This window comes from Eumetopias jubatus, unplaced genomic scaffold (assembly GCF_037043125.1).
Source record: "Eumetopias jubatus isolate StellerSeaLion01/CBP00866 unplaced genomic scaffold, mEumJub1_p1.0 scaffold_4, whole genome shotgun sequence".
NCBI lineage: Eukaryota > Metazoa > Chordata > Mammalia > Carnivora > Otariidae > Eumetopias > Eumetopias jubatus.
In genome coordinates, this window is record NW_028274810.1 from 13690892 (window position 1) to 13714671 (window position 23780).

General features: G+C 52.6%; 1 protein-coding gene across 4 annotated transcripts; it reads left to right on the forward strand.

The window, feature by feature from the left end:
- Nucleotides 1–4093: 4093 nt before the first annotated feature.
- On the forward strand, nucleotides 4094–23235 carry DENND2D (DENN domain containing 2D). 4 transcript variants are annotated; one of them, XM_028102146.2, is made up of 12 exons: nucleotides 4094–4259; nucleotides 9290–9465; nucleotides 10328–10440; nucleotides 11145–11214; nucleotides 11926–12003; nucleotides 13114–13254; nucleotides 14365–14513; nucleotides 18040–18217; nucleotides 21192–21233; nucleotides 21645–21729; nucleotides 22050–22289; nucleotides 22722–23235. In XM_028102146.2, exons 1-12 carry the CDS (start codon nucleotides 4226–4228, stop codon nucleotides 22796–22798), a joined length of 1383 nt encoding a protein of 460 aa, XP_027957947.2. In that variant the 5' UTR covers nucleotides 4094–4225; the 3' UTR covers nucleotides 22799–23235. The 4 variants fall into 4 exon arrangements, with proteins under 4 accessions (XP_027957947.2, XP_027957946.2, XP_027957945.2 ...); XM_028102145.2 differs by lacking the exon at nucleotides 4094–4259 and adding an exon at nucleotides 4413–4667; XM_028102144.2 differs by lacking the exon at nucleotides 4094–4259 and adding an exon at nucleotides 5680–6000.
- The last annotated feature ends 545 nt before the right edge of the window (nucleotides 23236–23780 follow it).

A 23780-nucleotide genomic window follows, 5' to 3' on the forward strand; every position in this document is an offset into this window, starting at 1 on the left:
AACCTGTACCAGACATCCCCAGCAGATCGCCCCTTGACTAGAATAGATAGCCCCTTACTAGTCAGAGCTGAGTCGCATGCCCACTATAAATGAAGGTCAAGAAAGGAGACTGGGACTTCTATGATCAGATTCTGCCCATGTGATACAACTCCAGCCAAAGACTGCCAGCAAAGGTAAAAGGCAGAATGGGTGTTAAGCAACCTAAGTGTTCGCCCTGGGTAGAACCCAGAAGAATAAAAACGTTTCAAGTAATTTCCTGTCTCCTTAGAGATGGAAGTTTAGGGCAGACTATCCTTTGATTCATCCATTCATTTATTCACTCAAATATTTACTGATTACTTCGTGTGCACCTGGGACACAGAGTTAAGCAAAAGAGACATGACTAATGCCTCTTTGGGAAAATTCTGGAAAAGGAGAGAGTAGTTGAATAATCTCAGAAATATATGTGTAACTACAAATTGTCATAAGTGCTTTTACAGAAACAAAGGAAATCGTGTGAATTGAGGCTGTAACAGGAGGATCTGATTTACATGGGGGAGGATCAAGATTTGGTCAAGGTTATGCAAAGAGAGAGCACAGACTCTTGTCTAAAAGCGAGAGCTTTGAGAACCTTGGCTCCAGAAGCTCTTTGCGTAACATAAAAGGTCATCTTTGTTGCCATTATTCAGACGTCCTTTACAAATCCTGGCCACCATTGCTTTTTCCTGGTGAATGTATGGGTTATTGTCCAAGTCATTTATCACAGGAGATCAGAGGCCAAAACTTCAAGACGGTTTGAAGGCTAGATAGTTGAGCTTCTGTTCACCTAAAGCTATGAAGAGGAATTGCACGGGACTATTGATAATGTTATTCTGTACCAGAGAGCCCATCCTTTGGAGCAGTTTTTGATTTTGCTGTTGTTCTTGTGTCTTTGTGCCAACGGGCAAGATCACATCCTGTGTATGGGTCCGCATTCTCCCCTGAAGGTAATAAACATTGTCATCATCGATCACTCTAGAACATGTGAATATGGAGGAAGGGCTGGACTCCAGAGCATTTCCACTGCAGTTAGGTCAGCTGGCCCCGGGAGCATGGGGGTGGGTGTGAGGACAGGCAGAGAAGTATCCAGGAGAGGACCCTGCTGCAGACCCCAAGAGCAGTGATACTTCACTTTTAACTTCCCTCTTTGGCAATATCTGTCTCGTATCACTAAGCCTTCAGCAAAGTCTTAACAAACCTTCTTTCCTGATCTTAGCAATCACTGTATGGAATGGAGATAGGCTCAATCTCTAGGTTGGGCAAAATGGCACGGGGAGAGCAGCAGTCTGTCTTGAGGCAAATGGGCATAACTGCGGAAGGAGAGGGTAGTAGTTTGGATCCCTGTGACGATGACAAGCAGCTACCAGAATTGGTCTGTAGAGCATGTAAACACTTCTTAAGGGTTTCTCAGGAATACCTGGAACCAGGAGCCTGGTAAAAGACAGTACTTCTGCAATGAAAAGAGAGTGGAGACTATGGTGATTTGGGGCATTACAGTGATGTGTGAGGTTTGGACATTCAAATTACAGTGTATTCTTTCTAGTGCTGGCAATCCCCCGCAAGGTGATTTTATTATCTTAGAGGAGAGTGAGGCTCAGGTGAATGCCAACCTCAAGCTACAGGGCAAGTAAGCGGCAGGTAGGGCTGAGTCCAATGTCAGTCCGTTCTGCTACATTACCTCCCCAAATAAAACTCACTTGGGAGCTTCCTTTCAAGACCATCAAGAAAGAAAGGCTCGTGTCATTTTCTTCTGCTCCCCCTCCAAACTCTGGGAGAATAACCTGTGGAATAATGTGGGGAATGGCAGTTACAGGAAGAAAAGAGGAAAGAAGCCTTTTCTCTTAGCAGAAACTGAGGTGTCTTGTTCTATCCTGTAACTTCTCACTTTCTGACCTAAAAATCAATCAGCATCCATACCCATTCTCATCTATTTTCCCCTTCAAATAAAATTCTCTTTTCCCTTTTGAAGCCAATCTTGTACCTACGCCTTCTCCCCTCCTCTCAGACCTTGATCCACCTGCCACTCTCATACTTTACATCTCGTCCCTGCTGTTCCCATCCCTAGGCTTATAAATACCTTCTAATCTTTCCCATTTTAACCCACCATTTCAAACCCATATGTCCCTCTAACCAAGCAACAATTAACTTTCCTAATGTTATATGTACTTCCTTATTCTCAACTGGCTTATACCTCCATTTATGTCACCCTAAGGTCCTAATGAGTATTTAAAAAAATCTTTTAAAATTAAACTCATATGGGGCACCTGGTTGGCTCAGTTGGTTGAGCAGCCAACTCTTGGTTTCGGCTCAGGTCATGATCTTGAGGTTGTGGGATACGGCCCCGCATCGAGCTCTTTGCTCAGCACGGAGTCTGCTTCAAATTCTATCTCCCTCTCCATCTCCCTCCAGCTCTCTCTCTCTCTCTCTCTCTCACCACACACACACACACACACACACACACACACACTCTCTCTCTCTCTCTCTCAAATAAATAAGTAAAATCTTTTTTAAAATGAATAAAATTAAATTAAACTCATATACATAGAGAAAAATGCATAGAAGTGTACAATGCAAAGAATGATCACACAGTGAACACATCTATGTATCTGCCACTAGGTAAAGAATTAGGACATTCCCAGCACCCCAGAAGCCCTATGGTATTCTTCCAATCATTACTTCCACCTTCCTTCATATCTACCATCATCCTGGCTTCTCATACCATGTATTGGTTTTGCTTGTTTTTTAACTTTATGTAGATGGAATCTTACATTATGTGTTCTTTTGTATCTGGGTCTCTGGCTCAACATCACATTTGTGTGATGCAGGCAACGGGGGTTTATTTACATTTTCACTGCTGCATAGTACTCCATTGTGAATGTGCCACAATCCACCCATTTCACTGTTTAGGGACATTCGAGATTATTTCCAGTGTTGAGGCTATTTCAAATAGGATTTCCATGAACATTCGTGCATGTCTTTTTAGTGTGCATGTGCACGTATTTCTTCAACTGTTTTTAAGGGAAGGAAATAATTTGGTTGGCACCACCATAAAATAGGTTGGGAAAGTTAAGGCAAAATAACATTCAACCAGCTGGACAAGTTGATCATGAACAACCACTATACTTACACAGAGAAGCATAGGACACCAGGGCAGCCAAGAGAAGACACTTGGGGAAGAGATGTGTCCTTGTGTGTGGGTGTGACACACAGAGAATAGGGAACAGAAACAGACCATGTAATTAAGTACAAAACTGCATAGGCCCAGAGTACAGACAACTTTTAGAACCTCCTGGCAAAGACTAGACAGTTTAATACCAAGGCTGGATTCTCTACTCCTGCTCACCCACCCTGTCTGTGACACAAGAGGTACCTGGAGGCCATTCATAGGAGAGAGAAAGGAGCTGTAGGTCTGAGGGTCATTTCTATAGATCCCAGACATATTTCTGGCTGTGTCTTCTGCCCTCTGCCTCCCACACTGACACTGAGGCTAAAACCTCTGTGAATGGAGACACATCAGATGGACTCTGCACACCCTCCACCCTTCCCACCCTGCAGATGCAGGTCTGGGAGGGAGAGGGGAGTCCGGCAGATGGCCCAGAAGCAAGTGGGGCTTATCAGATGCAAATTTTCATGTCTGACCACTAAAGCTTGTAGTCCCTGTGTGTTTGGAAGCCAATGAATATAAGAAGGGTGGAGGAGGAGCTGAAAGGTTGTTCCAGGATTTTGGATTAGACCACGAGTGTGGACAGCTACAACTGACATGACATCATCACCATCATCAACACCACCACCACCACAATCATCATCCCTTACATTTGTGTCACATAAGAGTCTACAAAGAGCTTTCTGTTCCTTAGCTTTCACATCTCTTTGGGGGCGTCAGGGCAGGAATTACCCCCCACCTCGCTGATTTGCCCAAGAACACTCTGGAGGGAAGGCAGGGTCAGAGCTCTAAGCGCCTCTGCTGTCCCTCCTTGGGAACCCAAAGGGCAGCAGTTGGCTCGCTGGTTCTTAGGGAAGTGAAACAAGGAAAAGAGCGAGGGACACGTGCCCTGCGGATGCAAGGACACAGAAGGCAAAAGATCTGGAAATTGTCAGAGGCTAAAGCGGTTTTGGGGTGGAGAGAGATGAAAGGTGGAAGGGTGTGCTGACTCTGAGAATTCTGTGTCCTCTGAGTTAAGTCTGGAGCCACCTGGAAGAGGCACCGATGCCCAGAGGGCACTCCCAGCCCGGCCGCGGAGGTAGGGCGTGACCGCGTCGCACCCGCGCGTTTGGGGACTGCGGGCTTCGGCAAGTCAAACCTCCCGGGGTGCCCCACGGAGGGTGGGAGCGCGGTGGCACCGCCTCCTCCCGGACGCGCGTCGAGCGCCCTCTGTCACCCCACGCCACCCCGCCGGGGGGCCGAGGGCAGAACCGGCCCGCCCAGGTGCGCCGGGGGTTGGCCCGCAGTCCGGAAGGTGCGCCGCCTTGTCCCGGGCCTGTGCCCTCGGCCTCCCCCCGCGTGAAAGCGAAAGTGCCGGGCCCGCGAAGGGCGAGCTTTGGGGGCGGGGCCGGCGCGGACCCCGGACGGGCGCCGGGCACTCGCCGGGCCATGGACGGGCTCGGCCGCCGCCTCCGAGCCAGCCTGAGACTGAAGCGCGGCCGCGGGGGTCAGTGCGGGGCCGGGGCGCGGGGGCGGCACGGACGCCCGAGGCCGGGGCCACGAGGCTGGCGGGGCGGGGGCCGGGGGAGCGCGGCGCGGGGGGCGGCTCCGGGGGCAGTCCGAGGGCCACTAGGAGCGCAGGCCCGGCGCCAGATGAGCCGGAGTGGGGGGTGGCGCAGGTGCAGGGGACGGGGCCAGGTGGCGGCGGCGGGGTCGGAGGTCAGAGGAGTGGCCAGGTCCCTGGGGGCGAGGGGGTAGGCGGCGGGCCAAAGGAAGACGTTGTGGGGCCCCGGGGCCACGTGTCCTTCCAGCCAGGAAGCTTGTGGTGCAACCGCAGTGTTCTTGAGGCGCCCTCCGGGAGCCCCGGCCTCAGCCCCGCCCCGCCGCTCGGCTCCCCGACGTGACCACCCCCACCTGCGGGCGGCAGGGCCGGGGAGAGCGTGGCCCCCAGCAGACCTGGGACAGAGCCTGCTCCGCTGCTGCCTTAGAGTGTGCGGACCAGACAGGGCACGCCTCCCTTGGCTCCTGACACCCGCCACCACCCCTCTTGCCCCCACCCCAGGTGAGGGGAGAATAATTACAGGGCTGTGGGGATTCTGTTAGAAGTCACCGTTCGTTCCCTTTCTTCTTAGCAGGGGCACTGGGCTTTGCAAGAACGCAATTAGGAGTTCCTTCATGTTTTCATTCATTCAACAAACATTTATTTCGGCTTGCCAGTAGCCAGTCCTGTGGCTGGGCAGCAGTAACCCTTAGATACTTGTCCCAGAGTTCCCACCTACTGAGGAGAAAGGAGCCGATTGGAAAATAAATCGGGGCCGTTCCCAGCTTTCTAACATTGGCAGTCAAAAAGTTTAGTGAGACCCCTTCCTACTCCAGGCCGCCGAAATGGGGAGATCTGGGAATGAGATCAGCGCCCCTTCTACCATCACTCCTACCCCCCCCACCCCCCCACCCCCCCTCCCCCCCGCCAACTCCCAGTCCTTGCTGTTCTCCCTAAACCCAGGCTTACAGTATCTGGTCATTTGAAGGCAGAGAGGTCAGAGACCAGAGTGGGGGCAGGGCCTGGAACTGCAATGCCTGGAAGAGAGTTCAGCTACTCTGGCGCGCCTGGTGTCCTCGTTTCTCCGGAGAGTACTGGCCTGGTCTTTCCTGGGCTCCCCTAACCCTCGGGAAAAGGGAAATCCGTGTGAATGGAAGAGTTCTGCCTTTTGCAGCCCAGAGGAGACATTCCAGTTGTTTCACCCACCCCAGCCCTTAAACTGGGCTGATGATTGTGCCTGGAGCAGCTTCTTGGGCACGGAGTAGCTGTGAGATGAGCAGCCTGGATTACCTGTCCCAAGGTCAGCCACCTGTCAGGCCAGGCGAGTGTGCCCTCTTCTTCTTCCATAACACCTTCCACCTTTCTGGGGAGTTCCCCATCTTATTTTGCCCTTTTGGCCTCAGGCCAATTGTGTGATAAGAGGGTGTGTGTGTGTGTGGGGGGGTGTACATGTGTGTGTAAGTCATCCTTCTGGGAAGATGTGGCAGTGGTGGTGGTCCTGAGTTGGGAGCAGCTGAACTAGAAAAGGAAGGGCCAGCTTTCCAAATCAAAGTTCCAGAAAGTCCCCTCACCTATATTCTAGCTGGTTCTGTAACTTTATTCGGGTGCCTGTGGGAGGGGCTTCCTGGTGGAGGAACAAGTGTAACCAGACTCCTGACTTCCCTAGAAAGGGTGACTCCCTCCTCAGCTAAAAACTCAGGACAGGAATTTCATTCCAGGGCCCTGGGGATTAAGTGAGATGACCTACATTAATACGATGGAGTGTTTTCTCTTCTGATTTTCTCTTCTGTTGATAAACTTCTTTGAAAGGAAGAAGAAAGCAATCTTTTTCTGGATTTCTTGGGCTTCAGCCCAAAAGTCTAGTAACTTCTTTTGTTTGATTTTATGAGTTTTGCTGTTCTCCTGGCTCTCCTGATAAAGCAGGAGGAAATGGGCTGAAAATGCAACCCAAAGGGTTTAGGGAAAGGAGTAATTTCCTGAGGTTCTGGAATGATCAGTGAAAAGATTTGGGTTCTCAAAGACCCTTGCAAACAGGAGGCACCCCACACTGGTGGGATGTTTGGTGTGTACTGCATCCAGAATGCGGGAGCATAGACATGGAACTGTCATAATTCCTGCTCCAAACAGACTCTGTTAATAGTCCCTAAATAGTCCCTGAATTATTCTGTGCCTCAGTTTCCCCATCTGTATCAGGAAGATACTTGTTCCTCACACAGGTGGTGAGGATTGTGCAACAAGTCTGTGTAGGTTGTGAGTAAGGCGTGGTGACAGTTCTGAGTGTTCTGGGTCATTGTCCTCATCATTACAGCCTTTGTGACATCCTTATTTACTGTGATTGGGGTTCTCCCCAGGAGTCATGTCTGGGCCCCTGAGTACTGGCTCTTACTAGTCCCACAGAGGCCTGGTCTGGAGCTCTTAAGAACAAGGCAGCCATCTCCCCCTATCCCAGCAATGCATTTTCTGCCGGAAGGCTACAAATTCTTTGCTGGAGTGGCAGACAACACCAAACGCTTTTGCCTCCTGGCTCTTACCCCATGCATTTACTCATTCAGAAGTTTATGTGAAAAGCCCAGGTGACTTATTGCTATTTTTCTCTTTTCCCCAGCCTCCAGACACAGCCTCGAGACACCACTAGAGCCCAGGGGGCCAGCTGTTCTGCTCTTAGCTTGGGCAGAACTATTGACCTGACCCAACAGGGAAAAAAGGCTGAGCAGGAGTGGGGGTTGGGCAGGGATCACCCCGGTTGCTTTCCACTGTCACTGAGTGAGCCTCAGGCTGCTGATGCAATTAGTCCCCTACTGGGGCCAGGGAGAATGTCCTGAGTCAGTGCTTCCTATGTGGGAAGAGGGATTCTTTGCTGGAGCTCTGGAGCCAGTCCCTTGAGAGAAGTTAGTCTTAGAATATATTGCAGGGGGGCGCCTGGGTGGCTCAGTCGGTTAAGCGTCTGCCTTCGGCTCAGGTCATGGTCCCAGGGTCCTGGAATTGAGCCCCGCATCGGGCTCCCTGCTCGGCGGGGAGCCTGCTTCTCCTTCTCCCTCTGCCAGTCCCCTGCTTGTACTCTCTGTCAAATAAATAAAATCTTAAAAAAATAAAAAGGATATATTGCAGGTGGTGAGAGATACACCACTGTAGATCATCCTGACATATCAGGAACTCTCCAGCTCAGAGATAGGTTTGCTCTTTCTTTTACCTCCAGGAGAGGAGGGTTTTAGGTTCGGATCGATTTCCAGAACTCTCCTGCTAGAAAAAATTTTCCATGTAGAGAATTAATGGGCCGAGTCTATTTATCTTAATCAAGGGAGACAGTGGCCTGCTGGCTGTGGGGAAGGTTTGGTCCCCTGCGCTTGCTTGCAGTCCTGAAGTTCTGGAAGCTTCAGTGTGCAGCAGGGGGGCCTTGCAGGACTTTTTGGCTGTAGTGAATCAAGTTGAGATGTGAAAGGTCAGGAGTCAAAGTTACGGGGATATCAGATCCCTGTCCTGGGGCTGGTGTGGTTCCAGTGCCCACAGTCTGCTGCTGCTGGGCATTCTTCACTGTTCCGAGGTTGTAAATAAACCCACTGCGCAGACTGCAGCACAAAGCCCTTAACCCAGAAGCAGCTGGGCCTAAGAGGTGTTTGCTCATGACCTTTTTTCTTGCCACACCTTGGGGCTCTTGGGAGGAGCTGAGGTCAGAGCCGCAGTGCCAGGATGCTGCCTCTATCAACGCGGGCGTTTGGCTGCCTTCCTGGGTCCCGTCACATCCTTCTTGCTCTATCATTGGGTGCTCAGCATGGAAGCTGCTCTCCCCTATCTGGAAGGCAGCACACGGGGTAGCTGCATGGAGCTGTGTTTAGAGACGGAAGCGGCAGCCTCTCTCCTAGGCTTTCTGTAGCCAGGTTGTGCTGGAGGAAGGGGAAGCGCTCCATGCGCCTGCCCACCCCCCCACCCCACCCCAGGCTGGAGAAGATGGAAGGACAAGTGGTAGGGATGCTCAGGCTCTTCCGCAACCGGCTGCCTGGACTCCGAGCAGGTCTGGACTGGATTGCCCACTTCCTGTTTTCTAGGGTGACCCCTCTGATGGGCTGTTTGCTTCTTCCTTCTCTTCCTGTAGAGTCTCTATAGCCCGACCTCCACCTGGTCCCCCATGTGAGGAGGCCGGGATGCTTCCCCTATTAGATTTCAGAGCTGGTCGTGCTAGCCACGGGGTTGGTGTGGCCACAGACACATGGCCCCGGGACCTGTTCTGATTCGGGTCCATGTCCGCTCAGGCCTTACTGCTTCAGGTCCTGCCCTGGGCGCCTCTGGGTGGGCACCGTCTCTGCCTCTGGGGCAGAGGGCCTCCCGAGTGGCTCCCCAGTACATGTCCTTGGTTTCCACACCAGCGGTTTCTGTCCTCCTCTTGGCTCCCTGTGCTTTCAGAAATCTCCCAGGGCAGGCACACAAACTGCCCAGGTGGCTTTCAGCCTGTGCCGGGCCCTGGGTCTAGGCAGGCTCCGGGGACCTTGGCGTTGGCATGGCGGCCCCGAGGGGCAAAGTTGCCTGGAGCCACGCAGACCCCTTGGGGCACGGGCCACTGAGATACCAGGTGGGCCTTGGTGTCTTGGTTTCAGGATCTCTCCAGGACAATCTGAGGGACGCTGCAAAGGAGCCGGAAAGGGCCCAGGAGCACTGTCTGCCCCCTTTTGCTGGAGGGCAACACTTCTTTGAATACCTCCTCGTGGTTTCCCTCAAAAAAAAGGGTTCAGGGGCTGATTATGAGCCCACCATCACCTACCAGTTTCCCAAGGTAAGGTTGGAAGGAGGGGGCAGTGGGAGACAGGATTTGGGTGTTTGAGAGGCGGTGGGGGTAGGGAGAGGAGCCTCTCTCCCACTCCACCCTGCCGGGGCTTGAGTCTAGAGCCGCCCTGTGCTCCGTGCTCCTTCCTTCAGGCCCAGCCTGGTTTCCTGTTATCACCCACAGGATCTAGGTCTGGCTTCTTTGTGAGGAACTGACCTGGGCTCCCTAGCCAGGAAACGAGGCGTGTTCTTCCAAATTCTGTCCTCAGTCACCCTTCTCTGTAGAGAGGCTTGCCTTCTGCCAGACCTCCTTGCAGGCCTCCCCTCCCTGGGGTGGGTGGGAAGGAGAGGGTGGGACCGGCTCACAGCTGGTGGGCAGGCTCAGCCTATGGCCGCAGCCCAGACACCAGGCTCCTTCTTGTCTGCGCCTGGGCTAGGGTAAGGGGTGGGGATAGGGCATCCTTCTTGTTAACTCCGACGGTTCAGCAGCTGAGCTGGCCACTTCTCTTCTCTCATGTGGGAGCTCTCTCACTTGGCCCTCCCAGCAGGCCAGGCAGCCTCTGGGCCTTTCTGTATTCAGTGAGGCCCTGGCCTCCTTCCTGCCTATGTGGGTCCTAAGGATCCTGATGTCTAACTCAGGCTCGTGTGGATTTGGCCTTAGGAGGGGCTGTTTCAGCCTCGGGGTGGGTCCAGCCCCAGACTGCAGCCCCTGTGCTGAGTGACGGTAGGAGGCACACTTTGAGCCCCCATGCCAGCAGGAAGGCTTATTCTCACACTGCTCTAGAGCCTCAAAAGAAGCCTGCCAATGCTCAGGCCCTCTCCACCTGCCGCGACCTCCACAATTCACTGGCTTCCCTTCCTGTTCCTTCTAGCGGGAGAACCTGCTTCGGGGCCAACAGGAGGAGGAGGAACGGCTGCTCGGAGCCATCCCCTTGTTCTGCTTCCCAGATGGGAATGAGTGGGCACCGCTCACTGAGTATCCCAGGTAATTGCTCGGGCCTGGGACGGAGGAATCTGCGAATGGGGGAGAAGAGACAGGTGTGAGCTCTGTGGGCCCTGTGGCTCCCTCCCTTGCTGTGTATGACAGTTTCTCACCAGTTTCCTTCCTGACGCGGAGGGACTGGAGTTGACTCACTTACAAGCATCTTGCCTGGAGTCCCCCAAGGCCAATGGTCTTGGCCAACCAGGTTGACCAGTCAGTCACCTGTGTCCAGAGAAGGGCAAGAATCTCTCACCTGTCCTGGGAATGACGGTCACCATGTGTTGACTGCTTCTGGCAGAAGCTGGACTTTAGGGAAGGCCTTTGGCTTCTAAGAAGGCAAAGTGGCAAAGTCCCTTTCGGCATCACTCCTGGAATTTGGCTGCCTGAGTTCAGATTTTGGCTTTACTACTTTTGAGTCAAATGACTTTGGATAAGAACGACCTCCTCAGTCTCGGTGCCTTTGTCCTTAAAGTGGGGATAGTAATTGAACCCACCTCAAAGCGTTGTTTTGAGAATTAAATGAGGGGGTGTATTTAGAGCTGGGTGCCAATAAGCACATAATAAATTATGATGTTATTATTGCTCTCATGATTAATCAGCAGCTCCCCTCTGCCCTCCTGACCCCCTCAGCATCTGTCTGAGGCTGACCGCCTTCCTCTTTTAGGATCTGGTGAGTAAATGCAAACCATATGTCTGCTCCTCCTCAGGGAGACCTTCTCCTTCGTCCTGACCAATGTGGATGGGAGCAGGAAGATCGGATACTGCAGGCGCCTCTTGGTCTGTGCCACTCAGAACTGCCCCCTCCTCTCTGTGTCCTGCCCCACTCCACAGCTGGGCTTGCTCAAGCTTCAGCTGCAAAAGCCAAGGCTCCCTGGCAGCGGTGGTTGCCGGGAGAGCCCAGCCCAGCACCTGCTGCCATGTTAGTGCCCTCTGCACCCCTGCAGGAATGGGGACGCAGGCCCCTCTCTCCCCACCCAGGGGACCTTCGCTGGCCATGCTGTGGTCTCTGCTCTCCTCCAGGCTTTCAACAGCTCGCCCGGTGGGAAGCTCCTACCTGATCCTCCCTCCAGCTTCTGTACCCAGGCCTAGCTGCCTCGGGCCCTGGAGCCTCCCAGAGCGTAGACCGGGATTCAGACAATGATTCTTGGGTCTTGAAAGGATTCTCCAAGTCACTTTTCCAGTGCTGTCATCTCTAGCCATTCCCTCGTCTCCACAGCACTCTTGCTCCCTTACTCTGCGGACCCCAGATGGTGCTGGTGCTGGTGGCGGCAGGGCTTGGCCCCTTCCAGGCCATCTGCTTTTGACTTGGGTGGCTGCTCTGGCCTCCCTGCTGTCCGTGCCACAAACAGAAGCTCTGCCCACCTCTGCCCACCCCCTTCCCCCGTGAGCCCCCCCGCCCCAGCCTCCAGCCTCGTGCCCCATCAGCCGCAGTTGGGAGAAGCCCTGGGGAGGCTGCAGCACTGAAGGAGCCTCTCTGTCCCTCCCCAGCCCGCCGGCCGCGGCCCTCGCCTTCCCAAGGTGTACTGCATCATCAGCTGCATCGGCTGCTTCGGCCTGTTCTCCAAGGTAGAGGTGGAGCGGGATTCCTCGGGGCCTGTTGGGCCTGTTCAGTTCCCAGGTCTGCCTGCCCCCTGACCTGTCTGTGCTCCCCAGGCCCTGAGCGGAGCTCTTCCCTCACAGCCGGGGGCAAACCAAGGCACATTTGGGCAAACTGAGGCAGAGAGGAGCTTGGGCTCAGCTTCATTTTAGAGAAAAGTGGGTGCTGAACCCAGGGGCCTGTCTCGCCTGCAGAGAGCCCAGGCTCCCCTTCTGGTCAGGGAAGAAAGCACCTGGAGCAGGACAGCAGGGAGACCCCCAGGTTAGGAGGCGGGATTTTCCCATTCCTCATCTGGCAACGCTGTGCAATGATCCCTCACCTCCCTGACTCACGGTCTGGCGCGAGGCTCCAGTGAAGTGATGTGAGAAACGCGGAACACTGAACAAATAATGAAGATAGTTACTATACAGGGTCATAGTATACTATTCCGAGACTCCCCCCGACTCCTTGGAGGGTGGAGTTCTCTAGGGCTTCTCCTGCTGGAGTAACTGGAGCGCCAGTACACCTGAGTCAGTCCTCAGAATGGACGGGGTGCGTCTTGGTGGCCACGCAAGAGCTTCAGTGTGCTCTGCCCCTAGCAGGCCTTTGGGAGGATGAGGAGGGGACACTGTCACCTTTGCTTGGCGGAGTGTTCTGAGGGATGGAGTCTGGCCCTGGCCCTGGGGAGTCTCCAGTGGAAGTAGGAGGGCCGAGTGTCACCCAAGAGGCCCAGGCTTCGAGGATCCCACTGCATCCAGCATGACTGGACATGGTACCATCGTGGATGATGATTTGCTCTGGGAGGACTCCTGGGGGGGTGGGAAGGCAGCTAGGAGGAATGGGGCCTGGTAAAGAAGGTAAGAGGAAGAAGGCGGCAGGTCTCGTCTGGCACAGGAGATAAACAGCGGACTGGGCTCTGCCAGGGAGGAGAGGGAAGCAGTTGGTGGAGGGGCCTGGAAGGTCCTCAAGGATTGGCTGGACCAGGGCAGGGGTGCGATTGGTGGGGTAGTGAAGGGGGGAGGCTCATACGTGGGGCCTCTGCCGCCTCCCATTGGCTCCCTTTGGGCCTTGCCTCCCACAATCCATACCTTGCCTTTCAGATCCTGGATGAGGTAGAGAAGAGGCACCAGATCTCCATGGCGGTAATTTACCCGTTCATGCAGGGCCTCCGAGAGGCAGCCTTCCCTGCTCCCGGGAAGACCGTCACCCTCAAGAGCTTCATCCCCGACTCGGGCACGGAGGTGGGGTACTGAGTACATGAGCCCCTCCCTGGGTGTAGAGGGCAGGCTTGTGGGGGGGGGAGCACCGCTCTCTCAGTCCTGCCATCCACCGGCTTAGCACAGACAGACTGAGCCAGGCAGGGACGGGGGCCCGACTGGAATTACCGACAGAGCTGAGAATCAGACCCACGGTTTCTGATCCTCCCAACCTGAAGCTCACAAGCACCTCGTTACTGTTCAAGCCGCCCAGACTTGTATTTATAATAAAACATGTAAGCTGAGGTTCCTGGTGCTAGAATGGACGATGCCCACAGCCCCCAAACTGCCACTTGTCCCCATTCCCACCCCCCGCCCCCATCTTCCCTTGTGTGTCCAGGATCTCTACCTGATGGCCTCCACCAGTCTACTTCTTATCATCCATCCCCACCCGTGCGTCCCCACGCATGCCTCACGGGGATGCTACAGTTGCAGGCACTACGCAGACCGAGGCACCAAGTAGGACATTGTTTTAAGAATCCCAGTCCTGACCCTGGGGACTGCGGAGTATCCGTGTGTCTCTCTGAACCTTGGCTTCCCCACCTAAAGGCAAGGGGAGGGGCTAGGCTTTTCCCCTTTCTCCCAAAATAAGCACGGAATGCTTGCCATGCGCCAAGTTGTACTATTTTCTGGATATGAAAAATGGTGAATACAATGAATGCGATTCCTGACCTCCTGGAGCTTAAAGTCTAGCGGAGGAGACAGATGTTCAATAAGTAAACGCACGAGGAAAGTGTATTACTTAAAATGGCGTGACAGTGATGAATGGGAAGGCATGGGATGCTTCCTGAGAACATGATGGAAAACACACATCGAATTGGAGGGGGCCTCTGAGACGGAGGGAGGGGGAGACCAAGGGGCCTGAGCCGCGAAGGCCCTCGGGCAGGAAGAGCGCGTGGAGGGGCGGGCGCAGGCCGGCCTGTGGGCCAGACTCCAGACCCGTCCGCAGGGCCCTGAGCGCGAGGGAAAGGAGGGGAGGGGCGGGGTCGGATGTACGTCGGTGGGGCGAATGGAGTGGAGGCGGCTGGAAGCCCAGCCTTCGCGGCCTGGGATTTTTCAGTGTGGCGACGCCTCCTCTCTCCGATTCCCCTGCAGTTCATCTCTCTGACGCGGCCCCTAGACTCCCACCTCGAACACGTGGATTTCAGTTCTCTGCTGCGCTGTCTCCGTTTTGAGCAGATCCTTCAGATCTTTGCCTCTGCGGTGCTCGAGAGAAGAATCATCTTTCTGGCAGAAGGTCTCAGGTGGGTCCAGCCGCTGAACAGCTCTCTTGGGCTGACTGGCACCCCCGGGTTCAGAGGACAGGCTGGAGGGCTCTCTGAGGGAATCGGCTGTAGGACCTGCGTGCCTCCAAGGTCTGATTTTGTACTAAGCCTTCTGGAGAAACAGCTGTTGCAATTCCCCTGCTTCTGCCTCCAAACTTGATTGCTTCCTAAGCCTAAAGAAATTTCCAGATTTAGCTCTGAGCAGGGCTTGAAGTGTTTCTGGGACAGCTCAGGCAGAGACCAGTCAGGGTGGGTGCAGATGCGATTCTACTCCTGATGGCTTAGGGAGGGAGGCAGGGCACAGGACAGGGTGAGAAGGCATGTATGCTGGTATGGAGGCCAAGCCCGTCATCCTTAAGGGCAAACACATCTCATCTATCCAGTTATTCACTCATTCAACACACATCTCATCTATCCATTTATTCACTCATTCAACAAACATTTATTGTGTGTCAACATCAGGAAGATACAGACAAACTAGACATGGTCTTTGACCTTAGGATATGTAGAATTCTCTAGTGGTTGAAAGCAGAGATGTTGAAATCAGCAGAACAAGGGTCAAATCCAATATATCCTTCCACCTTTAGCTGTATGCTTCCCCTTAGGTCAGTTTCTTAACTTCTTGAAGTCATGATCTTATCTGTAAAATCAAGAGAGCAATTGTACCTACCTTATAAGATTGTGTCAAGGGTTAAATGAAACAGTGCACATCAGGTACCTACCACCTTCCTAAGTGCACACATATTGGTAAGAGCTAGCTGGGATTTTTTTTCCACGGGGGTTTTTAAATTTTACTTATTTTATTTATTTTTATTCTTTTAATTATTACTTTTTATTAAGTATAGTTGACATACAGTGTTATGTTAGTTTCAGGTGTACAGCATATTGATTCAACAATTCTATACATTATGCAGTGCTTACCCAGATAGGTGTAGTCAATGCCTGTCACCATACGATACTATTACAATATTATCGACTATATTCCCTATGCTGTACTTTTCATCTCCACGACTTATTTGTTTTATAACTAGACGTCTGTACCTCTTAACCCCCTTTGCTTATTTTGCCCATCCTTCCTCACACCTCCTCTCTGGCAACCACCAGTTTGTTCTCTGTATGTATGAGTTGGTTTCTGCTTTTGTTTGTTTTGTTTTGCTTTTAAGATGCCACATAGAAGGGAAATCACATGGTATTTGTCTTTCTCTGTCTGACTTATTTCACTTAGCATAATATCCTCTAGGTCCATCCACATTGGCATGAATGGCAAGATTTCATTATTTCACATGAATGAGTAATATTCCATTGTATATACGTCTTCTTTATCCATTCATCAATCGATGGACACTTGGGTTGTTTCCGTATCTTGGCTATTGTGAATAGTGCTGCAGTGAACATAAGGGTGCACATAGCTTTTCAAATTAGCGTTTTTGTTTTCTTTGGGTACACACGCAGCAGAATTACTGGGTTGTATGGTATTTCAATTTTTAATTTTTTGTGGAACCTCCACACTGTTTTCCACGGTGGCTGCACCAGCTTGCATTCCCACCAACAGCACACGAGGGTTCCTTTTTTCCACATCCTCGCCCGCACTTGTCATCTCTTGTCTTTTTGATACTAGCCATTCTGACAGGCGTGAGGTGATATCTCATGGTGGTTTTAATTTGCGTTACCCTGACGATTGGTGATGTTGAGCCTCTTTTCGTGTGCCTGTTAGGCCATCTGTATGTCTTCTTTAGAAAAATGTCTATTCAGGTCCTCTGCCCATTTTTTAGTCACTCGATGATGATAATTTTTGGTGCTGAGTTGTAGGAATTCATATATTGTAGATATGAACCCTTTATCAGACATATCATCTACACATCTTTTCCCATTCAGTAGGTTACCTTTTCATTTTATTGATGGTTTCTTTTGCTGTGCAAAATCTAGCTGCTATCCTTAATAATAAGTTCACAGTTCAAGGCACAGTCGAAGAAGGGTACTGTCATGTCTTGGTCTCTGCCTCTTAGGGGCCTCAAGTCTGAGAAAAACATGGGGAGACATGTGACAGAATGGAGGAGAAAAATATGAAACAGTGGGAGGCTGACCGTCTGTTGCTCTCTGGGGAGGGAGAAAGCCAATGAGACTGGGTTGGCAACCCTGGTTCTGTCTTTTAGGGAAGAAGAAAAGGATGTTAGGGACTCAAATGTTAGGCCAGAGGGTCAGGTGGATATCATGGGTTTTAGAGGAAAGGCAGTTTGGGCAGGAAGTAAGGGCTGTGGGTTGAACCTTCTACAAAATCAGTGATAACCAAAAAGGCACTAGCTGTGAGCCAAATCCTTAAGGGAAGTGGTGTAATCTTTTGCTCTGGAAATAGCGCTTCCACTTGCAACCCTGTGGAAAAATGAGAAGGTTCTGTTGTGGTTAGGGCTGGGGTTCCTGCCTTTCCCCTGAGATCAGTGTTAAGGAAGTGAGGGGGGACTCCAGGTGCCCGCTGACCTGGGTACAGGCCCAGGTTGGCAGGATTCGCTGCTCAGGTGCTCACTTTCTCCGGGGAGGGTCACCACTCCCCACCCCCTTCCCACCCTGAGTTTGCCAGGCTCCCGAAGCCCAGGCAGGGAGGGGACTTCCAGTCAGCCTCAGCCTTGGCTGGACCCTCAGAGACTCAGTCTTTCTAACTCAGGAAGTGCGAGCTCCATACCAAGAACTGAAACAGGGTTCCTGCATGCGTGTTTTTATTGGCCTTGGCAGGAGGGTTGTTTGGAGAGATGAAGAGCCATGAAGAGGCCTTGGAAAGGACAGAGAGCGGGGCTGGGTGTGTGTGTTGGAGGGTGGGTGGGGTGAGGAGTCTGCCTGAGCCGTGACCAAGGCAGTGATCACACAGGGACTGCTTCCCTGGAAGGGTGGAGGAGCCACCTCTCTGGGACTTTCCGGCTAGCAATCGCTGGGCAAAGGTTCCTGGAATCTAGGAATTTCCCAAGCTAACTCAGGCACCAACCTGTTAACTTTAAATAACCTCGAGGGGCCAGAGGTAAAGACTGGGGTGAGGGTGGATAACCACAAGGAGGAAATAGGGTTTGGCCTCTCTGCTCTGTTCCACTGTTTACATGTGTGTCTCCTTAACTACGCTGTAAGTTTGTTAAGCAGGGTCAGTGCCTTGGACTTCCTGGTCTCCACATCCTTCGCGCAGTGGCGAGCCTATAGAAGGGCTCACCCCGTGACTCGCTGGAGTGACGGCATTTCCTCTCCCCTCCTCTTTGGGGCCACTAGTGTTTTTGTGCAGAGGTGAGGGAGAAAACTAACTGGGAAAAGAAGGATCAGAGAGAGGCCCTGTCCTTGACGAGATGAGGCGCAGCCTCTCCTGGTTTCCCGTCCCTCCGCTGCCAGCTACTCTTCCTCACAAGCTCCGAGACCAGCACAGCTCCCAGACTTGCTTGTCCTGTTGGCGGGGGAAGGGCCGTGGGGGCTGTGTAGGGGTGGAGGCGCAGGGAGGCCTGTCTGACTCGTGTTCCCTGTGCCCTGTCCCCAGCACCCTGTCTCAGTGCATCCATGCTGCTGCTGCGCTGCTCTACCCCTTCAGCTGGGCACACACCTACATCCCCGTTGTCCCCGAGAGACTTCTGGACACTGTCTGCTGCCCCACTCCCTTCATGGTTGGAGTCCAAATGCGCTTTCAGCAGCAGGTCATGGATAGCCCCATGGAAGAGGTACGGTGCTAGAAGAGGGCATGACCCGGAGCCAGGCACAGCTGGAGTCAGACCTGGGCTCTGCTGCCAACAGCTGTGTGACCTGGAGCAAGTTGCTTCACCTCTTTAAGCCTGAGCTTTTTATCTGTAAAATGGGGATATCGGTGTTCAAGTGCTAGGGATTTGAGGGGAAATAACCTGCAAAAAGCTCATAGCCTGGTGCCTAACATGACTGATGCTCAGTAAGTGGCTGCTTCCTCCTCCTGAACGATTTCCTTTTGGATGTAAGGGGCAGCTTATTCAGGGGTCATTCAGCTGTCCTAGGTCAGTTAGTTGCAAAGGGCAGGCTCTGGGCTGTCCTATCTCTCATCTGAATGGACAAGCACAGCTGGTCTATACAACACACAGCCCACTAGAATTCATTCGCATTCCTTGCAAGTGAGCTAACGTAGCCCTCCTACAAACTATGAGTCTTGGAAAATGCAGATTTTTGTAGCAGGAGTTAACTTTTTTATAATTTTAATTAATTTATTTTAGGGGGGCGTGTGCACACAAGTGGCGGTGGGGGGGGGTTGGGTGCTCAGAGGGAGAGGGAGAGAATCTTAAGTTGAGTGCGTGGCCCGATGTGGGGCTCAATCTCACAAACCTGAGCACAACCGGAGCTGAAATCAAGAGTCAGATGTATAACTGAGCCACCCAGGTGCCCCAAGTTATCTTTCTGATTACCTCAGAGCGCACTTGGCTAATGAGGATAGAGGTCCAGATCCCCCTTGATTTTGTCATCTTATTTCTTAGCAATGCCCCAGACACACCAGAGGGCTCAGCGGTGAAAATGGGCATTGGTAGCATAAAGTTATCTCCAGTGTTGGAAAAACAACCCAAAACGTGCGCTCTGCTTTGAGTTGTCGGTAGCCACTTTCCGAAGATCACCTTACTATAATCTCAAGCTACCAGAGTTACTTAGGTATGCCTGCACTGGCTAACCATTGACTCCCCTGTGCAAAGGGCTGACCAAGGGAAGAGATGGGGTCTCGTTGTAAGCTACTAAAGAGGCAGGAACCAGCCCTGGTGGGAGGACTTCTTCCAAATGCATAAGAAATAACGGAGGTCCAGAGAACTCAGTTGACTTATTCGAGGCCACACAGGCAATGATGGAACCTAGCACCACAGATGGAACCAAAGCCCTTCTTATACAAAGTGTTGCTGGGAAGTAAAGAAACAGGCTGTTTCCCTTCCTCGCTTCCTTGCCATTCCCAGCCCTCCTCAGAAGTGCTGAGTAGATGGGCCCTTTGAAGCAGCTTTTGCCATGTGACTAACTGGGTCAGAGTATCAGCCCCATGTTTGGCAATGACTTAAATGTCCCAACCCTGGGAGTTATGAAACTTGCTGATGCTGCAGTTCCAGGCGGCCCCGACAGCCAGGCAGGAAGATACCCCAAGGCCAGCCAGACTGCCGCTCCTGCTATCCAAGAGCCTTGGCCCATTTTAGTCCTCAGCAGCTGCTCTGTGAAATGGGCAGGGGGTGAGGAAGGGGGAGGGCCAGGGGCCAACTGTGGCTGTGGGGGGATTCTCTGCCCACAGAAGCTCTGGAAGGGATTACTCAACAGAGAGTAATACTGGAAAGATTTGGGGGAACTTCACAAAAAAATTCTTCATGCACATTCTTAGCTCCCTGAAATGAACAGCCTTCCCTGAATAAAGAAGGGCATCTGAGCCTGTGTATTCAAGAGGTCTCAGGCCTGGACTAGTTCAGCTTTTCTCCCCTGAGGATGAATGATTACACTGCCTGTTCTGTCTTTTGGCACACTTGCCGGTTCCTCTTTCCCTTTATTTGGAAGAAGGGCGCATAGAAGGATCATTCACCGTACTGACAAGACGGAGAGTCTAAACCGAAAAGATGGGTCCAACAGGCGTTTAAATGACCAACCCAGACTTCGGGGGATCCTGGTAAACGGCGGAGCACGGGTCCTGCCTAAAGGAGGCAGCTGTACTCCGTTCCATCCGAACACGGTCCTTTAGAAACGCGGACGAACCAGTGTTAGAGTTACTGACTTTTCTTAAGCCCCCAAAGCAAACTTGATGTGAAATTTTCCAACTTAAATATTGGAAACCAACTTAATTGTTTAAAAATACTCTGAGGCTCAAAGAAACAGATCGGCAGGCTGGAATCTAACCAGCAGGATGCCAATTTGTAATGTCAGGTCTAGACGGAGGGCCCCTCCGGCAGGGATGAACTCAAGTGCCAGCCCTGTGCGCGCCTTCCCCGCCGCCTGCAGACACATGGTCTCCTCACTGCCTTTCCTTCCCTGTTCCTGTTGCCCTGGGTTCATTTCCTTCTCTTCCTGTTTCCTGCGGGAAGGCCCAACGATCCCAGGGAGTTTTTAAAGTAGCACTCCCGGGCAATCGTACATAAAGTTGTTGCAAGCATTAAAAGATCAAAAGGTGTCCATTGCTGGCCTAAATCTGGTCAGAGGTCAGGGAGCTGAAGGCGTGGGGAGGAGAGTACCTAGGACAGCTCGATCTAGGCTTGGAAACCGGTTCTACTACTTGGAGGACCTCAGGCGACTTCTCTGGTTCCTCATCTGCAAAATGGGGATAGTGCCTCCCTCTACAGGAGCGAGGGGAGGATTGAAGGAGAGAAAATGTGCCAAGCCTGATCATGTGTGCCCTGTGCTCAATGTTCCATATATAGGAGCCATTGCTACGATCAGTGTTTCATTAGGAGAGTGACCGGCTGGGGCTTCCCCAGTTGTATCCCTCCTACCTCAGCGCTCCTCCTCCTGCTTCCGACACCCTCCTACCTTTCCCCAGGAAGGGACCTGGGGTTTCCAAGGGTGGTGAGAAAGGAGGGTGTCAGGCAGGAAGGGAGAATTGCCGGTGCTGATCTTGTTGCCTACTTGGGCCGACAGGTGCAGCCACAGGCAGAAATGCAGGTGCTGTGCTCCTGAGGTCTCTGATGGTAAGAGAGAAAGCCATTCGTTCTGTGTTTATTTCAGGTCCTGTTGGTGAATCTTTGTGAAGGAACCTTCTTAATGTCGGTAAGTGTCTGGGCTCCGGCCCCCTGCAGGCCCACCACCAACTCCATCGCTCTAGTGTCTCCCGTGCACCACCACCTCGCACAAACTTGAAGTGCTCTTCTTGGGTGAGAACCCACGCTGATAAGATCTCTCTCAAGGAGCCCGTGGCAAAGACGCAGACGGCTTCACTACCAGGCAATCGGTTTTGGTGCCTCTAGAGGAGGAATGTAAACCCCGTGCCACAGGGATACCAGGGAGAGTTGCTAATGTTTACAGTCAGATGGAAGGCCAAGAAGCGGCTTCTGTTGCTTCTCTCCTACGTGGCCAACTTGGGGTGGAGTCGGGGTGTAGAATTCATGCCCTCCTCAGGCATTCTGCCAACACTGCACACCTCCTCCCGGACCACTTGACTTCCGAGCTCTCCTCTCCTAGGTTGGTGATGAAAAAGATATCCTTCCACCCAAGCTTCAGGATGACATCTTAGACTCCCTTGGTCAGGGGACCAATAAGCCACAGAGTAAGTCCTGGGTCCCCCTTATTTTGGGTTTCTCTACAGAACCTGAGGGCAGGATTCCCAACCATCCCAGCCAGAACTAGAGTGCACTCACTCAGGAGTCCTGGGCCAGTCTCAGGGGCCTAGATTCTAGGGAAAGTCTGAGTGTGAGATTTTAGTCTTCCCAAGCAATGGTGAAGAACCTGTACCCAGTCTCCCATTTTAATCAGTAATGGTGAGCCCGACCCTAGCCGCTTCCCCAGGAGCTTTCCGCCTGCCTCAGAAGCCACCGGGAGGCAGGAGTGGGTGGTTCTTCTGAGATGGCCTCTGTGTGTCTCCTGCAGCTTCAGAACAGCTCAACGAGCATGTTTCGGGCCCATTTGTGCAGTTCTTTGTCAAGACAGTGGGCCACTATGCTTCCTATATCAAGCGGGAGGCAAATGGGCAAGGCCACTTCCAAGAACGGGCCTTCTATAAGGCTCTGACCTCCAAGGCCAACCGCCGATTTGTGAAGAAGTTTGTGAAGACACAGCTCTTCTCTCTTTTCATCCAGGAAGCGGAGAAGAGCAGGAACCCTCCTGCAGGTATACGGTGACAGCCCCCTATCATTCCAAGGCCAGAGAGGGTCACTGCCTCCAAGTCAGGTGTGGCACTAGGATGAAGAGCATTGGCTCTGGAAGCCCGCAAAATAGATGGAGTCTTGTCGGTGGGGTTGGACCAAAATAAGCTGAAGCCTCAGAAAATGCCTCTGGGCTGCCATTTTGTCCAAGTTGCTCTTTGTTTTAGTCTGGAGCTAATTTCTATTAATTATTCTATGTGTAGCCCTGGTTTTGGGCCAAACTGAGTACCTGGCTCTCGAGAGGCCCATGAGGATACGGGAATCCTGACAGGAATGTGGGCGTGGCAGGGGAGCACGGGGAGCAGACAGAGAGGTTACTTCTGATCTCCGTTCCTGAACTCATCGTCGTCCGCCTGGCCAGATGACATGCCTCTAACACCTGTATCTGAACCCACAGGCTACTTCCAACAGAAGATACTTGAATATGAGGAACAGAAGAAACAAAAGAAATCAAGGGAAAAGACTGTGAAGTAAGAGCTGTGGTCAACAGGAGGGACTGGACTCACAGGCCCATTTTGGACTTTGGCCCCTGCCAGCATGGTGGGATCGGCAAAGCACGCCGCCGCCTCCAGAATCCACAGCCTTCTTCCGGGTCCTGGTAGCCAGGTCTTGCTTTGAGCTGGTGTCTTGGGTTTGGGACCCCTGGAATCAGCTTTCTCTGGACTCTGGAAGGCTCCGGCCTGTGTGCTCAGAGCTGGGCTCTAAGCGGCATGTTCCGCACGGGCAGCACAGGGCAGCAGGCCGCAGTTAGCACAGGTGCTGCGGAGCTTTAGAAGTCGCTGTGACTGCCCTCTTCGAGGAACCACTATTATAAAATCCTCAACACGGAAAGCACTTGTGGCCCAAAGGCTCCGTCTCTCCGCATAAAAAGTCTGTGGACATGTGAAGCTAAGAATAAAGATGAAAATCTCCTTGTTGTCTATGTGTTATCTTTGGCTTCCACTCTGGGGGCAGGGGGAGAACCAGGAGCACAGGGCACAGATGAGAGTAAACAGGGCACCTGGTGGCTCAGTCAGTTAAGCGACTGCCTTCAGCTCAGGTCATGATCTGGAGTCCCGGGATCGAGTCCCGCATCGGGCTCCCTGCTCGGCAGGGAGTCTGCTTCTCCCTCTGACCCTCTTCCCTCTCGTGCTCTCTCTCATTCTCTCTCTCTAATAAATAAATAAAATCTAAAAAAAAAAGAGAGAGAGTAAACAGACTGGGAGGGGGGAATGTGGGCACAGTGGCCCCGAACTCTGGGGCTGTGTCTGCAGTGGGACAGCTATGTGGTCAGCAGCTCTGCTTCTAACAGAAGGCGGGGGACACCGGTTGAAGCAGCAACAGCACTGGGACGGGGCAACAGTTCTTGGTTCCAGTCACGTGTACCTTCCAGAACCTGGGAGGAAAGGCTGCTGGCCAGGGAAGCTTCTCCGGTCTAGGGCAACTTGAGGGTAAGAAATTTCAGTTCCCAGAAGCT